At 42.0% G+C, this 16,499-nt stretch overlaps 1 protein-coding gene across 1 annotated transcript in view; it reads right to left on the minus strand.

Annotated features, from left to right (window-relative positions):
* The window catches only part of cacna2d2b (calcium channel, voltage-dependent, alpha 2/delta subunit 2b), a 34,264-nt gene that overhangs the window by 12,735 nt on the left and 5,030 nt on the right, over positions 1 to 16,499 (minus strand). The window contains exons 2-15 of the mRNA XM_027020387.2: positions 13,570 to 13,651; positions 10,246 to 10,362; positions 10,053 to 10,112; positions 7,007 to 7,051; positions 6,558 to 6,681; positions 5,629 to 5,760; positions 4,967 to 5,024; positions 4,634 to 4,684; positions 4,234 to 4,333; positions 3,746 to 3,907; positions 3,248 to 3,358; positions 1,855 to 1,933; positions 1,137 to 1,186; positions 685 to 768 (exon numbers count right to left, since the gene is read on the minus strand). Coding sequence (XP_026876188.1) covers positions 685 to 768; positions 1,137 to 1,186; positions 1,855 to 1,933; positions 3,248 to 3,358; positions 3,746 to 3,907; positions 4,234 to 4,333; positions 4,634 to 4,684; positions 4,967 to 5,024; positions 5,629 to 5,760; positions 6,558 to 6,681; positions 7,007 to 7,051; positions 10,053 to 10,112; positions 10,246 to 10,362; positions 13,570 to 13,651 — 1,255 coding nt within the window. The remainder of the gene's footprint in view (positions 1 to 684; positions 769 to 1,136; positions 1,187 to 1,854; positions 1,934 to 3,247; positions 3,359 to 3,745; positions 3,908 to 4,233; positions 4,334 to 4,633; positions 4,685 to 4,966; positions 5,025 to 5,628; positions 5,761 to 6,557; positions 6,682 to 7,006; positions 7,052 to 10,052; positions 10,113 to 10,245; positions 10,363 to 13,569; positions 13,652 to 16,499) is intronic.

Consider the following 16,499-nt stretch of genomic DNA (forward strand, 5'->3'; position numbering starts at 1 on the left):
CCCATTTTTGCAGATTTGCAAGTCGTGAACCACATTCAATTTATCCAATATAAAGTTCTGATGCACATTCATTGACAAAGTATTTGGATCAGCTAACTCTCACCTTCAGTCATAGTATCCTTTTATAGGCTTGCCTGACGTTTAGGTGCATTATATACCTCTATATCTTTATAGTTAGTTAATGGTTGGTTGGGAACCAAAATGTTCCCAGTGGCTTCTGTAGTGGTTGACTGTATGGTAGTGGGTGTTGTGTGGGAATTAATGTGTCAGGAACAGCAGTGTTGGAGTTTTATTTTATGGGTCTGTCACTGCAGCACTGAGAGTCAGTGACAGTCAATGGCATAAGAGATGAAGAGTGACTAAAATTGTGCATGGCAACCTGTAGTTACTTACAGGCTAAAGGTAAACAGGTATATATTGCACCTATAAGATATTAGTTGAGTGTACTGAATCCTTTGTAGACCACTTTACTCCGGTTTAGAGATATTAAAACCCTTTTGCTTTTTACAGTATTCGAGTAACTATATCTCATCACAGATATCGCTGCATAGAAATGGATCACTCTGTCTGAGTGTTTCTTTATCAGTGCCAAGGCCTTCAGTGGTACCCATATGGCAGTAACACAGCAGAATGCCATTCTGGAGCTGGTGAGTAGAGAATAATGAATCAGAGAGACCCACTCACCAGGGCATCTTGGTAGACATTGGTCCACTGCACCTGCTTGGCCCCAGCCAAAACCATGGGACGACCCAGCACGTCCAAATACTCCTATGACACACACACACACACCCACCCACACATACGTCAGACATACGCAAATGTGTCAGGCGCACGCCAACGCATTAGCCACACCCACATGTGTTAGGCACACACATGCAGGTATGGCTTGATTAGCATAGCATGGCTTTGTATTACATCCATTATAAGTAACTTAGGTTCAGAGCATTGAAGTGTGGCGTGTGTGTGTGTGTGTATGTGTGTGTTTGTGTGTGTGTGTGTGTATGTTTGTGTGTGTGTTTGTGTGTGTGTGTGTGTGTGTGTGTGTGTTTGTGTGTTTGTGTGTGTGTGTGTGTGTGTGTGTGTGTGTGTGTGTGTATGTGTGTGTGTGTGTGAGTGTGTGTGTGTGTGATTCTCACCTGAGTGTTAATCCTTATGGCACAGATGGAACGGATCTCAAAGTAGTAACCTTCAGGAGAGAGATAAGGAGGGTGGGGAGATGACGAATGAGTGAGTAAGAGGATGAGAGAGAGAGAGAAGAGGGGCGGAATCTTCCTTCTCAACAATGTAAATGCATATGCAAACAGATCAGCAGATACAGCAGAGTAAACAATGTAGGCATCACATGGGAAGATCATATAAATGTACATACCAATATGTATCCCACACATAGACACAGTGGGCCAATGCACTATTACAGTAGTACTGACCCTTTGCTCAGAGCAGTGCAATGCATAACTCTATACCAATGGTTTGTGTGTGTGTGACTCCACCCCCCCAAACTCTACCTTCACCATCCTCCTGACCAACACACTCACGCAAACCCCACCTTCACAGTCCTCCTGACCAACACACACACCCACACCCCCACAAACCCACACACACAAATACACCCAAACCCCACCTTCACCCTCCTCCTGATCAATACACACACACACACACACACACACTCACACACACAAACCCCACTCACCTACCTCCTGACCAACACACACACACACACACACCCAAATCCCATCTTCACCGTCCTCCTGACCAACACACACACACCCACAAACCCCACATTCTCCTCCTCCTGACCAACACACCCACACCCACAAGGCACACCTTCAATGTCCTCCTGACCAACACACACACCTTTGTTTGCGCAGGCGATCCACTGCAGCGGAGTGACGTCGTAATTGTGCTGTCCCACGGAGAATGTAAACACTCGAACCTTCAGGGGAGAGTTCAAACATCCAAATTTTACTCTAAACTATACATACCAATGATAAATATGAGTATGATAAATATATAAATACACTTTTCAGCTCAGAGTGGAAAATACTGGCAACACATCCTCTCAGAGCAGAGAGGACAAACATTTGTGAGTTCATATTGACTGAGGATGTAAACATCTGCCATCTGTAAATTGAATTAGTTGCTGCTAGCGACACATCATGGTAGGAAAGTGTTTCCGATTGATCATATCACTGCTCCTACAAGCACACCAACAGTAAAAGCAGGGGCAGTTAAGTACTGAAAGGGGCCATGACCAACACACAGGTAAGTTAATTCAGTGGCAATTCAGTACTGAGAGTAGTACAACACCAGGTTTTACTACTGAAATCTCCTTGCCAAACAAGGACATCTAATTAGTGAGTTCGGGTGACACTATGATAGGTTGGACTAACTGGAGATTAAGGGAGGAGCTGAATCAGAATATGGTATTTGGAAAAGCACAAATATTTTTTAATGAATAATTATTTTGTACAATTTATTTTTAGTATGTAATAACAATTTAAATGATTATATAATTTTTTAATTATTTGCTTTCAGTGTTCCTCATAACTGGGAGGTATTATAACATTACTTGTCTTTTGACCTGCAAAATGTCAAACGTGAGGAGATTAACCTATGTTAGCTCTGGCAGAGTAGTTACTAGCCAGTTCCTCTACACGCTGTACTCACTGCTCAGTCAGCCTGTGTGTCACATGATTGCAGCTATCACATTGGAGAAATAGCTATTTATGATTGTCCTAGCAAAGCTGCTGTGCCAGATGCAACAGAGCTTGTCTGACTGGGAGATTAGCGTTCAACTGTTAACCCTGAAATTTAGCCTATAATGTTGGAAATAGAGAAGTATCACCTTTGGGGTGATTGTTACAAATTACAGTTGTTAGGACTGAGATTAGGCAATTTTCCTTTTTCAGACAGCAAGATCAATAGAGATAATTAATTCCATTTTCAGCTCCATTGTCTACCAGTTACCTTCATAGTTTTGACCAATCATTTGCAGTCCCAAAACAACTACCTCATTTCCAACATGGATGCCCTTTTATTCAAATACAAATAATTTTGCTGCCTCAACAAATACAGACATATACAAATACTGAGCTCTCTGTGCATTCCTACTGGAGACCAAAATGTCCCAATACTTATGCCAACTCCAGCTTGATGCCCATGTGCAGTACAGATTTGTCATTTTTTATTCTAACCTGTGCAGTAAAGTGATGAGGAGCTGCGAGAGAGGCAGCTGCCTAACACTCACTGTCTTGTTGGGCCAGTTGTACTGCTCAAAGACATCCTGAGCTCGATCCTCGCCACCGTCCGTAAAGAGCATAACTATTTTATTGCAGTTCGCTCTGGGTACGTTCGTCTTCTGTGAAAGAGTGCGAGAGGCAGAGAGCAGAAGAGAGGAAACCGGGGAAGGAAAACGTCAGTGGCAGAAGTTTTATGTTTTTACAAATGCAGTTAAAAAATCAATAATGCAAACCCATCATTATGCTAACTCAGTAATCGGTGAAGTCAAATTATGATATACTGTTTAGTATTACATGAGCACTCTGACAACCTGAAGATTTCTTATAAGTAAATAAACAACACAAATGTATAAATCAACTGGCTTTGTGATAGGGTTCATTTTCCTAAACACATTAAAGCAAAGGGATCATCATAAGAAGTTAAAGCGCATTTTTTCAAGCATGCTCTCTCTCGACCACTGATCTTTATAAAATGTTATGTAGCTTTTGGTGACTTAGTGTCTTACATTTAGCAGCTGATTGAAAGCAAAGTGGAAGCCTGATTTGTAGTCAGTCGTGCCTTTGGCCTGCATCTGTGCCACATGCTCCTTGAAGATCTTTTTGTTCCGCACATTCGCCTGGACCAGGTGCTTAAAGCATGGGACCACTGCCTCAGCCTTCTCATTAAACTGGTGAAAGAGAGGACAGGGTTAGTGCAGTGAGGCAGAAACAGCACGGGAAACAGACAGAAAGCAGTAGAAAAAGTGAGAGGCCGTGAGGAAGACACGAGGAAGAGTGGGAGTGGGCAGAAAGCGAGAAAAGAGAAACTGTGTGAGGGACAGAGGCAGAAAAAAGATCAAAAGAACGGAACTTAGAAAGAGAGACGGAGGAAAAAAAGAGAAACTGCAAGTCATAACACTCCCTGAGGACTTGAGGAAGTCTATATGGAGACAGCTCTCACAGTCTGTAAGCGCGCGTGCGTGCGTGCGTGCGTGCCCGGTATCACCCTGCTCACCCGAGCCACGTTCACGTAGTCGTCATCAGACAGGGTGTCCAGCATCTCTGTCACTGAGGCCTTGATCAGTTTCAGAGTCAGACCACTCACACTGCCACTCCTGCCAAGAGAGTCAGAGAGGAGATGAAGTGGGGAGGGAGAGAGAGAGAGAAGGGGAGGAGAAAGATTACATAAAAATAAAAGAAGAGAAAGATACAGATTCATTTGTTTCATTTTGATGCATTATTTAATACATACACAACTTTACACCTGCACAATAAATACATTCATTTTTTGGACCAGTTTAATAAATGACATTGTAAGCTTTATGAATTTACAAAATCGTCCAGTAACCCAAATGTGTACACCATGGCAATCACAGCCGAAAAATCCTAGAAAATCTCTCTAGCTGTATACTCACACATCCACGAGGATCACCATGTCTTTTGGGGATGAAGCTCCCTGAATATACCTGCCATTCAGAGGTAACAATGTCCAGAGGTAATACAACGTTCAGTGGTAACACAAAACACAATCACATTTATTCATATGATGTCACTCACATCCCAAACGTCATTAAAGAGATTCTTCATTCAAAAATGCTTACCAGGCCAACACCAAGACAAAAGTCCGCAGAGCGAAATATATTTTAGCCGAAATGCTCTAGCCCTTATTGTCTTTATTGTTAACACTGGTTAGCATACTTTGGTGAAGTATTCGCAGACAAGGAAGAATTACAAAGACAAAGACTAACCAGGGTCTGCGCCGCACATCATATAGGTCGATCTTATCTGGTGCTCTCCACGGCGTAGCTGCAGAGAGAAACAGCAGCCTAGCTTAAAGCGATATTTCACTTAGTTGGAATGAGGGCCTACAAAAGTATCTTAATGTACTCTTATGTAAGTGTTACAAAAACAACCATATGGGGATGTGATGGTGTTCTTTCATCTCAGTGAAGATAAATGGGGTCTGATCTGTCTGGTCTGGTTTGTCTCACAGGCAGGAACTGAATGTCGCGTCGCTGTACCTTAAAGGAGTAATTTACCCAAACACGCTAACCCTATGTGGTTGCTATAGTGTAGTGAATAACAATGCAACTGCTCCTTGGGGAACTGGGGTTCACTTCCTGTCTAGCTAAGTGTTCTATGCTATACTTGTAAGGGTCCTTAGGTGAGACTCCTAATGCTACACTTGCCTACCTTTGTAACAGAATTGTAAGTTGCTCTGGATAAGAGTGTCTGTAACAAGTACATAACAGACCACGATGGCCAGTAACATTATGTAAGAGTTTATGCTATCCAATTCTCATTGGATTTCATTTACTGCCATTTTTAAGGTCAAGGATTCTATTGCTGAAAATTTCGCTACATCAAGATAAATACATATGATATGGCATAAGTGGGTCAGAGGTCGTACCTGGATAATACCTGGTGACCCCGGTGGCACTACCAAATGCCTGCCAAAGCAGTGAAGGATCCTCTCTGCTGTTTTCCATAAACACCCTCTCCAGAGCCTGCGTCCAGTTCAGCTCATTCAAAATCACTGGCGCTGTAGTGCAGAGACGGAGATATGGAAATAAGAAATAGTTAGCAGGGTAGAGGGACAGAGAAAGAGGCACACAAAGACAGAGGCAGTGACAGAGTCAGAGACAGAGGCAGACAGACCAGACCAGACTTCATCACCTTATTTATAGCCCAACTGGGACTCCAATCTTTCTCAGCTATCAGTCAGCCATCTCTGCCTCTCCGGGGTACCATAACATCACACCTACACTCTGGAAGCCACATTTCTTTTTGGTGAGTCACACAATTTCCACTACAGGGCTGTCATGCACCAGCTAGCCTTGACAAGTTCCCATCATCACAATAAGTTTGGCTGAAGTTTGGATATGGTCAAATTTTACTGCTGTGAAACGGGACTCTACGAGCAGGTCTGATTGGTGGCGCATATTCAAAATATAATCTATCCTTCCCAAATTCATCTGCAGTGCAGTGCTCTGGTACAGTTGCCCCAAGCTCAACAATACATGGAAACAATTTCTTCATCTAAAATAAATACACAAACTTAAATCTACTGGCCCTGCTCTAAGACAACAGGATTCACTTTACTAAAATTGTTGTAGCAGGAAGACCATTTGAAGTATTTAAAGTTAACTTAACCTTGAGCTGTCTCTCTTACAGCTGAGATGATATGAATCAGCTTGTATGACATCATAGATAATTGGTTAGAACATTGCTTACATCATCAGAGGAGATCAGACCTGTATCATCTATCCAGACAAATAAGAACATCTTTTGTTTTTTTGTATATTGAAAGCAAAAGTAAACCCCAAGTTTGATTCATACCGCCTTTGTAGATATCAGTGGGGATCTGTACAGCAGTGTAGGAGTAGTTGACATTATTTTTGAAGTTTGGGTCGTACACAAACTCTAGCTTCAAGGATGTCTGAGCCTCCATCTCATCTCCGTCCTAGTGAAAAAATTTGTATCTAGTAAAAAGGTTTTGCACACACACACGCACACACACACACACACACACACACACACACACACACACACACACACACACACACACACACACACACACACACACAGATAACAGATACACAACCTGCACATGTACTCGCACATTCACTTGGATGCACACTGAGACACACACATGCAAACAAACACATTCTCCCACTCTGAATACATCCAAGTCCCACTTTACCAAAGTTAGTGTCTTAGGGAAACTCCAAGCTTTATTAAATGAATGACTGAGGAAACAGATAAACCAATGTAAGCAGTGCACTCACATAATCCAGCTCAGACTTGGAGTCATAGTACTCAACGTCCCACTCCTGCAAAATCAGAAATTATTTTATAATAAACCTGTGAAATTCCAAATTGCACACAAAGTTAGAAGCTGGAGCAGGCAAAAGTTAATATGGTGGTGCCCTGCCCAAACTGTGATGCATTAGACATACACAGATGTGCCAAAAGGGACTTTCTGTCCATTGCTAAAATGCACATAAATACATCCAAGGGATTTCATGTTTAACATTTATTGTTAGCTGTAGCTATAACTAACAGCAGCAAAGTACAAGGTAGACTAATAATCTGTCACATTACACAGCAGATTAGCTACCAGGAGAGCAACGCTCTGGGAACTGAGCACATTTTTTCGGCAGAAAAATACAGAAGACACTCAGATTGTTTCCTTCTGAGAGTCTAAGCATTTCAGACATTGTACTGTTGAACACACATGCATGAAAGATGCTGTGTTGTAAATGGAGGCCTGCCAAAATTAGACTTGCCTTGTGTTCTTTTCATATGTGGCCCTTACACAATTTCAAGTTTCAAGTTTCAAGTTTGGTTTATTTGTCACATACATAGTCATACACAGTATAACTCACAGTGAAATGGTTTGAGAGTGCTCTGTCCAAACTGAGGGAAAAAAAAACAGGGGTGCATAGAGAAATATATATCTATATATATACAAAATATATGAACAATGTATGTACAATATACGTATATTATGTTTATATACACAATGTACAATGTATATATGGATATGTATATATGTATGTACACAATGTACAGTTCCATCTTGCAATTGAACATATTTACAGTTACATGTTACATGGTGGTGGTGGCCCCCACAGTTTATCAGTTTCCCTGATTCAGGGCCGAATGGCCTGTGGGAAGAAGCTCCACTTCAGTCTCTCTGTCTTGGTCTTCAGGGAGTGAAAGCGCTTCCCTGACCTCAACAAAGAGAACAGCCTATTGTTGGGATGGGTGGGGTCCTTCACAATCCCCCTGGCCTTGGTCTGGCACTGCTTGTAATAGATGGTCTGCAGGTCAGGAAGTTTCGTATGAGTGATGTGCTCTGCTGAACGCACCACCCTTTGGAGTGCTTGTCTGTCCTGTTTGTTGCTGTTCCCAAACCAGACCGTGATGTTCCCCGTGACGATGCTCTCGATAGTGTAGGTGTAGAAGTTCCGCAATACCTTGGAGGGCAGTCTGAAGTCTCTTAGGCGTCTGAGGTGGTAAAGAGGCTGACGAGCCTTTTTTGCCAGGAAGTTGGTATGGTGGGACCAGGACAGGTCCTGCAAGATGTGAACACCAAGGTACTTGAAACTATCTACTCTCTCCACCGTGGTTCCACTGATCCTCACAGGTTGGTAGTGCCGCTCCTGCTTCTTGCTGCAATCCACGATCAGCTCCTTTGTCTTACTGACGTTTAGGAGGAGATTATTTTCCTGGCACCAGTTCTCCAGGTGTTTAATCTCCTCCAGGTAGGCCCTCTCATCGTTGTCCGAGATCAGGCCCATTACGACGGTGTCGTCAGCAAACTTGACAATGATGGTGGAGCTGGAAGTGGCTGTGCAGTCGTAGGTGTGCAGTGAGTAGAGCAGGGGGCTTAGGACACAACCCTGAGGAGCTCCAGTGCTGAGGGTGAGGGTGGATGAGACACAGTTGCCCACCCGTACTGATTGTGGTCTGTCTGTTAGGAAGTTGGAGATCCAGTCGCACAGGGATGTATGCAGTCCTAGATCCTCCAACTTAGTAGTGAGTAGGGAGGGAATGATAGTGTTAAATGCTGAACTGTAGTCGACAAACAGCATTTTAACATAATTACCCCTCCCTTTGTCCAGGTGGGTCAGTGTGGTGTGGAGCAGATGTGCAATTGCATCATCAGTGGAGCAGAATGCAAACTGCAGTGGGTCCATGGAGGCTGGCAGTGAAGATGTGATGAAATCTCTTAAAATCTCAATTTTAAGTATTATTGGACATGAACATGCCTTATACAGTAAATATGTTTTTAATATTATGTATTATGTACATTATAGAGCTACTATATTTTAATATGTAATTGACATGCTATTTGTATGTCACATTTTTATCATATATGCTATACCTGATTTTATGATATATAGGTACTTTTGCATATTTATGGATCCAGTCTGTTACAAGAGTCTACAATCACATTTTTTTTAGCTCTCAGTGGCGAGCTCTATTAAAAGCGCTTCATTATCACATATATATGTTTAAGGCAATGCAGTTGTGGCTGTGCCCACATGCGTGTCACCGCATTCTACCCTTGTGTGTGAATGTGTTTTTGGAGGAGGCCAGAGTCTCATGGACTCCATGTGAATATGCAGACGTGGGTTTTGGATCATTTTCTGGCGTATATGTGGGGGCTGTTAGACTTTTTCAGTGGATGATATGCCAGCCTTTGACCTGAGCCATAAACCAGCTAGAAAAATGGACTGCCATTATCTGCCTATCTTAAGACCCTCCAGCAACACATCCAGTCCAAATCTCCATCTCCATGTTGAAGTGAACTCTGCTACCACTAAGTCAGTGACTCAGAGAGTGTGTGTGTGTGTGTGTGTGTGTGTGTGTGTGTGTGTGTGTGTGTGTGTGTATGTGTGTGTGCACACATATATGGAGCCCCTATCTGTCTCTTTATGAACATTCTGCTGATATAAACACATTTAAAATGGGCTCAGATGAAGAGCAGCAGTTCCTCACCCTCACATCCTCTTAATTAAACGTTTATCAGAAGCACCTGAGCTTCTGAACCCTTTATCATTTTGGCCTATGTGCTTCTGGTGACAGTAGATTTAAAGCAGATTTCTTACATGGTAAATTACTAAATCACAGCACAGGTATCTGTCCAGGTCTTTTACTGATCGAATCGGCATAGTCCGTCAGAAGCCCAAGCTGTAATTTATCCATCTTTTAAAGATATGCTTAATTTCTCCACACAAACAAAACCAGAAGGAACAAATATGGTTGTAAACATCAGCCCCCATTAACTGATACCTGCAAATACTGTATCAAATATCCCCTGACCTTGATGCTGTCCTGCCATCGATGTTCTTTCTGCATCTTCTCTGCTTCATTGGCTAGTTTCTGTAAAAAAAATGTACAATTGCTATTTTTTGTCATTCTGACCAATACTCAAAAGTATGAAGTACTGCATTTTTTTTAACTCACATTTCAATACCTGGCAAGCAGGCTTACCAAGGTGCATCAATTCACTCACCTCTAACGCTTTCTTTTTCTTCGCCAGGAGTTTCTCGATGTCCGATGCAACCTTTTCCACTATGTCTCTGGGATTGTTCCGCACGACACTATATTGCCTCCTCTTCTCACTGTAGATCTGAAAGAAGAGTCAGAAACAGGTGATTCATTTTCAAATATTGAAGACACTCATTCCAGTTCCAAATAGCCACCTCCTCCTCATCAAACATAATTAACTCTCCAGCTGTCCTTACAAGTTTTAGTACAAAAACCAGACTTTCAGTGCTTAATAAATTCTTATTTTCTGAAAAGCACCACTGCCAGAACATTAATTGAACTAGAACAATTTTAACTAGAGAATTCTGTCCCATATTGTGAGAAAAATTGCAAATATGTTTTTCCATATGATTGTGTTAATTACGGGCCGGACGCGATCTGAGACGAGTTCTTTAAATATGTAATTTTGATACATGTGCTGCCCTCATAAAGCCACTGCTTTCCTCTGGTAAGATATGCTGCTTTTTACTAATTGAAAGCTACTTGGTAAATGTTTTGCTGTGAATGTCCACAAGTGTTGCCCTACTGAAGCAGTCAGGAACGGTGAACCGTTTATCCTTCACTTTCTGCTTGCTGTCTGCTGGTTGCTTGCTGGCGTGTGTGCGTCATCTAGCCATGTTGACAATGTGTTTCCCTGGTGAAAGACGTGAGGGGGCGGTGCTTAAAGGGGCAGGCCGGCTAACGAGGATGGCTCGTTACTTCTGTGAATAACCTGTTCTGGCGGCTCATCTCTGGGACAGCCTCCACAGCTTAAGTGCTCAGATCAATATGAAGACTGGGCATGACTCCTACTTGCAAATCTGACTGTCATTCACACACACACACACACACACACACACCCAAAACACTGCATCTCCATCTTCCAGAACCAGAGATTATATACTGCATGTACAAATTAATGCAAAGCATGCTTGCTCTTTTCCTTTCGAACATCCTCCAACATAAGACACACGTTCACATTTCTCAAGTGTTTCCTGTCTCCTGATTCCTGCGCTAAGTTCAGGTTTTGTAGCATTAAAAAGCTGTGAGACCACGCTGTTTGTGAGCAGCAGTGCCTGTACCAAAGCTGCGGGGGGGCAGCAGCCTCACATGGAAAACCAAGCACAAACCCCCAGCTGACTAAAGCCCACTGTGCCATCTGTACAGTCCTCACAAAATGAGCACTGGTTTCAGAACACGGGTCAAAGGAAAGGTTATATGGTCATGGGTCAGCACTGGGGAACACTGTAGATGTGCACCAGGTTTTATACAAATGCGAAGGCTTCAGTTTATAGAACCAACTATAGTTACCATGGAAACTGATAATACCTCCATCCCCCATGCTGCACAACTCTGTTTAGCTCTGTGCACATGTGTGTGGTGCACCGCTACAATATGAAGCTGTTTCTGAGAATATTTAACAGATCTATGCACTAAGTAAAAGCTACTGAACATTCCAATATAGGGAGAGTCTATTGACTGGATCAGCGTGATTGATCATTGTGAATGACAGGATTGTTGCCCGTCTTCCCTGTTCAGTTTTCTTACCACTGTGGGCAGGACTGCTGAGTGGTATTTTAAATCCTCTGTGACAGTATCTCCTTCTAGAGAAACAATGCTACAGTAACGCAGTGCACCCCCTCACTTCTGGCTACGGGTGATGTGTTTCAAAAACAAGCCAGTCCTCTAATTCTAGCAAATCAAATCATCTTAGAGACATTCCAGGGCAGCATTTACCAGCCTAATAGCTTTCCACACAAACCAAGCAACCAACCCTTGTGACTATCTTCCAGTGTGAAACTACAGTTTCAAGTTCACAGCAGAATCAGTGATACCCGAGTCACTACTGGGGACTGTGTCTCAGATAAAGAGGTCACGCATGCTCAATTTGTCTTCCAGATACAGAAATGTGTACCTTCTGAAAGCCATTGTAATTCACCTGAAAGGAGCTTTATCCAAAGAATTATGGAGTAAAATGAGGTAGGCGAGCTAGCACGGCAAATCCTGTGGCCTGCCAACCTTCCCGAATGTTCCTCATGCTTCCCAGAGTCTTCATGGCGTTTCCGCAAACCACTTGCCTTGCTGATTAAATCTTGTCACAAAATTGTAATAGGATCTCAGCCAGTCATGGTCAATTTCAGAGAGCTTCATTTCAGACACCAACAGGCAAAAGTTTCTCCCCTCTAAAAGGTCACAGCACAGTGGTTCAGAAAATGTTTTTAAATTAATTTCCTCTGACAGCCCAATAGTAATTATGCCATATGTTCTTTGTGGCATGCTGGATTTTTTTTATTGCTTTTTATTAATTTCACTTTTATTAAATAAACTGAATAAATTATTCATAAGTATCCACTCTCCCAAGCACTATACATGTTCAAACTAGCAAAAGCCACGCAATAATAATATAGCCTCTACATCACTAGTGGTGGGTTTGGAGTGGCAAATTTAAGATAGTCTGAAGAGTAAGAAGACTAAGCTAGTCTGTACTGCTTCACTCACTGTTGGATTATGGTGAAAGTAATGAGGAAATAACAGCATGGATCTCATCTGCAGCAGTAACACCATCTGCTCAGCTCAAAGTCAGTATGAAGGGCGTCCATCCATCCATCCATACATCTATCCATCCATCCATCCTACCATCTATCCATCCATCCATCCATCCATCCTACCATCTGTCCATCCTTTTCTGTTTTTCAGACACAACCCTTCCTCATCCCACTTACTAACACTGTTCAAACTCATGAAACTGGATTCAGGTCAACCAGGGCTCAGATTTGAGTAACCTGCCTTGATTTGAATAACCTGCCTTGATTTGAATAACCTTGAATGCTTGAATAATCTAGTTTGTCTTATCTACTTTTTGTAAAAAACATACATACTTAACTGTGAATTTTAAATGGTATATTTTATTGCTGTTATTAGAACCAAAATGTGTGGTCAGTGTTTTAGATAGTGACAAACTTAACAAGCCTACTGCTCTGAACTCTCATGGTCACAGATGACTCACAATTGCCTGACATTTCCGCTCACTGTTCAGTGAATAATGCACAAATATTTAGCAAAAATATCTGGAAAGAGTATGGTTGTTTTTTGCTTAGCTGCTTCCAGAGAGGAGCGAATTAGGGAGTTGTTAAAATATAGAAAACGCACACACAAACACACACAGACATACACACATGGGCTGACAGACACACAGGCACACTAGGTGTCATACACATGAATACTTGGACTATTTAGAGTCAGAATACTCTGAGGAAATGACAGCACCTGTCAATCTCTCTCTAACACAGACATGCCCCCGAACACTTACCCCCTTAAGCTGCTGTGCTCCACTGATGTGCTGTAGGACTCTGTCAATTTCTTGCTCTATACGCCGGGCCCAGTGCATTATCCTATAGAGAGAGAGATACAGTAGCACATCACTGCACTATCCCACACTAGAGGACACGTCACTACATAATACAACACTGAGACAGGCAGTAGCACATATCACTGCATTTTCCTATACAGGGACACACAAGACAAGCTGTTGCACTGTATAATACTACACAGAGATGGACAGCGTATCCTAATTTCCAACATAAGCTCGGTGAAGACATGAACATTTATTGTGTATTGTACACTTTTGGTATATTATTCTACAACAAGGTATGAGAGTGTAATAGAAAAATAGAGGAAGAGCTACAGTGAGAGAGAAAGAAAGAGAGAGTATTAAGTGTTACATTAAGTGTAATGGTACACTCTCCTACCCATACAGCATGCGGCCCACCACATGCTGTGGGTACCTTCTCTGTTGACTGTTCTCTTTGTGACTGCCTCCTTGTTTGTAATCATCAACTGCACCTTGTTACACATGTCATTCATATATGTATTTAAACCCTTGTGTTTGTAAAACTATTTATCAGTCATTGTTCAGGTTCATGTTTGTGTTTATCGTTTGCTGTTCAAATTTCTGAACCTGATTATGTTTTTGTACTTGTTCCTCATTTATTGTTTATGCCATACTGCCCTGGATTGTTATACGTGAGTGCTGTTAACGTTTATCGTGTTGTTTATCTCTGTCGAGAGAGGCTTCTGCATCCTGTTCCTTGCCCTGTGGCACCCGGGCCATCAAATTAAGAGAAACACATCGAGAGGCGATTAGGGACATTGAGAGAGAAAGACACAGAGAAAGGGACAACAGATTACAAAAAACAAAGAAAGGCAATCTACACAGAAAGAGCTGAGGAAATGTACTTAAGAGATTTAGACATCGAGAGTCAGAGAACGGAGAGAACTGAAAATCTTATTACAGACACTGCTGACAGACACAAGCTGACTTGAGACACAAAGGAAAGAGAAACAACATTTTGCAACCGTGTCACCCCGTGTGCACACACTAATAATTATCCTCCTTTACAGCCAGGCTGCAGGCACGTATTAGCAATCAACTCACATCAGAGCAGTCACAAAATCACATGCATCAGTTTCACAGCTCTATATCCGTGCTAACAGGGCGATGAGTAAAGAGGGCTGCAATTACCAAACAGCCTTATCCATATGCATGCCCAGACCCTCAAATTAAATGTACACACTGCCCTTTAATTTCACATGCTATGTAAAGGTCTGAATTTAAAAAAGTGTCACTGTGCAAATACTTGCAGACTACATTGTATGTTCCAAACCCATATGAAGCAGGCACGTTTATTACAGTAGAGTATTTGTTGTATCATGCATGTTACTCAAATACGTACAGCAACTATGGTTACAGTCTGGACAATGACACATGCAGAAATCATAGCAGAACCACTGGATCTGACACACATCAACAGAATACCTACCATATCACTACATCACTAGTATTCCAGTGTTACTTCTGTGTTAATGACTCAAACCCAAACAATATCCAGTCAGCAATGTACTGTGGTCAGAATGTGACCAGTGATGATCGGGGCAGAGACCAGCTGACAAAGTGTGCATGGCAACAGCCACGTAAATAGTGTACCTGCAAAAGTGAGTTTTGGTGCAGAGTAGGTGCTTGTAATTAACTAGATGGTAAATATTAGCATTTACACTGACATACTGTATCAGCAATTATAGAAGCATTTATTACACTAATTAATATCATTGTAGCTTTGATAACTGATGAATAATGACAAGCAAGGTATTCAGTGGTATTTGCCATCATCATCATCATATATATATATATATATATATATATATATATATATAAAATCAATACATCCGCTTATATAGACAAAAAGATGTCCTCAACATCCACAGAAAAGTCATATATTGACAGAGAGAGAGAGAGATGGAGAGAGAGAGATGGAGAGAGAGAGAGAGATGGAGAGAGAGAGATGGAGAGAGAGATGAATAGAGATGGAGAGAGAGATGAATAGAGATGGAGAGAGAGAGATAAAGAGAGATGGAGAGAGAGAGATGGAGAGGGAGAAATGAATAGAGATGGAGAGAGAGAGATGGAGAGAGATGGAGAGAGATGAATAGAGATGGAAAGAGAGAAAGATGAATAGAGATGGAGAGATGGGAGAGAGAGAGATGGAGAGAGAGAAATGAATAGAGATGGAGAGAGCGAGATGAATAGAGATGAGAGAGATGAATAGAGATGGAGAGAGAGAGATGAATAGAGATGGAGAGAGAGAGATGAATAGAGATGAGAGAGAGATTAATAGAGATGGAGAGAGAGAGATGGAGAGAGAGATGAATAGAGATGAGAGAGAGAGATGGAGAGAGAGAGAAATGAATAGAGATGGAGAGAGAGATGAATAGAGATGAGAGAGCGATTAATAGAGATGGAGAGAGAGAGATGGAGAGAGAGATGAATAGAGATGGAGAGAGAGAGAGATGAATAGAGATGGAGAGAAAGAGAGAGAGATGGAGAAAGAGACATGGAGAGAGATGGAGAGAGAGAGATGAATAGAGATGGCAAGAGAGAGAGAGAGATGAATAGAGATGGAGAAAGAGATAAATAGAGATGGAGAGAGAGAGAGAGAGAGATGAATAGAGATGGAGAGAGAGAGAGAGAGAGACAGACAGAGAAAGAGAGAGATGAGTAGAGATGGAGAGAGAGAGAGACAGACAGAGAGAGAGAGAGAGAGAGAGAGAGAGAGAGAGAGAGAGAGAGAGAGAGAGAGAGAGAGAGAGAGAGAGAGAGGACATTGCCTCAGAGCAAGACAGAATATCAACGCACAATAACATCTGCAAAAACAATCAGGAGATATACAAAAGCCCAGACTAAAT

Source organism: Electrophorus electricus, chromosome 20, assembly GCF_013358815.1.
Source record: "Electrophorus electricus isolate fEleEle1 chromosome 20, fEleEle1.pri, whole genome shotgun sequence".
NCBI lineage: Eukaryota > Metazoa > Chordata > Actinopteri > Gymnotiformes > Gymnotidae > Electrophorus > Electrophorus electricus.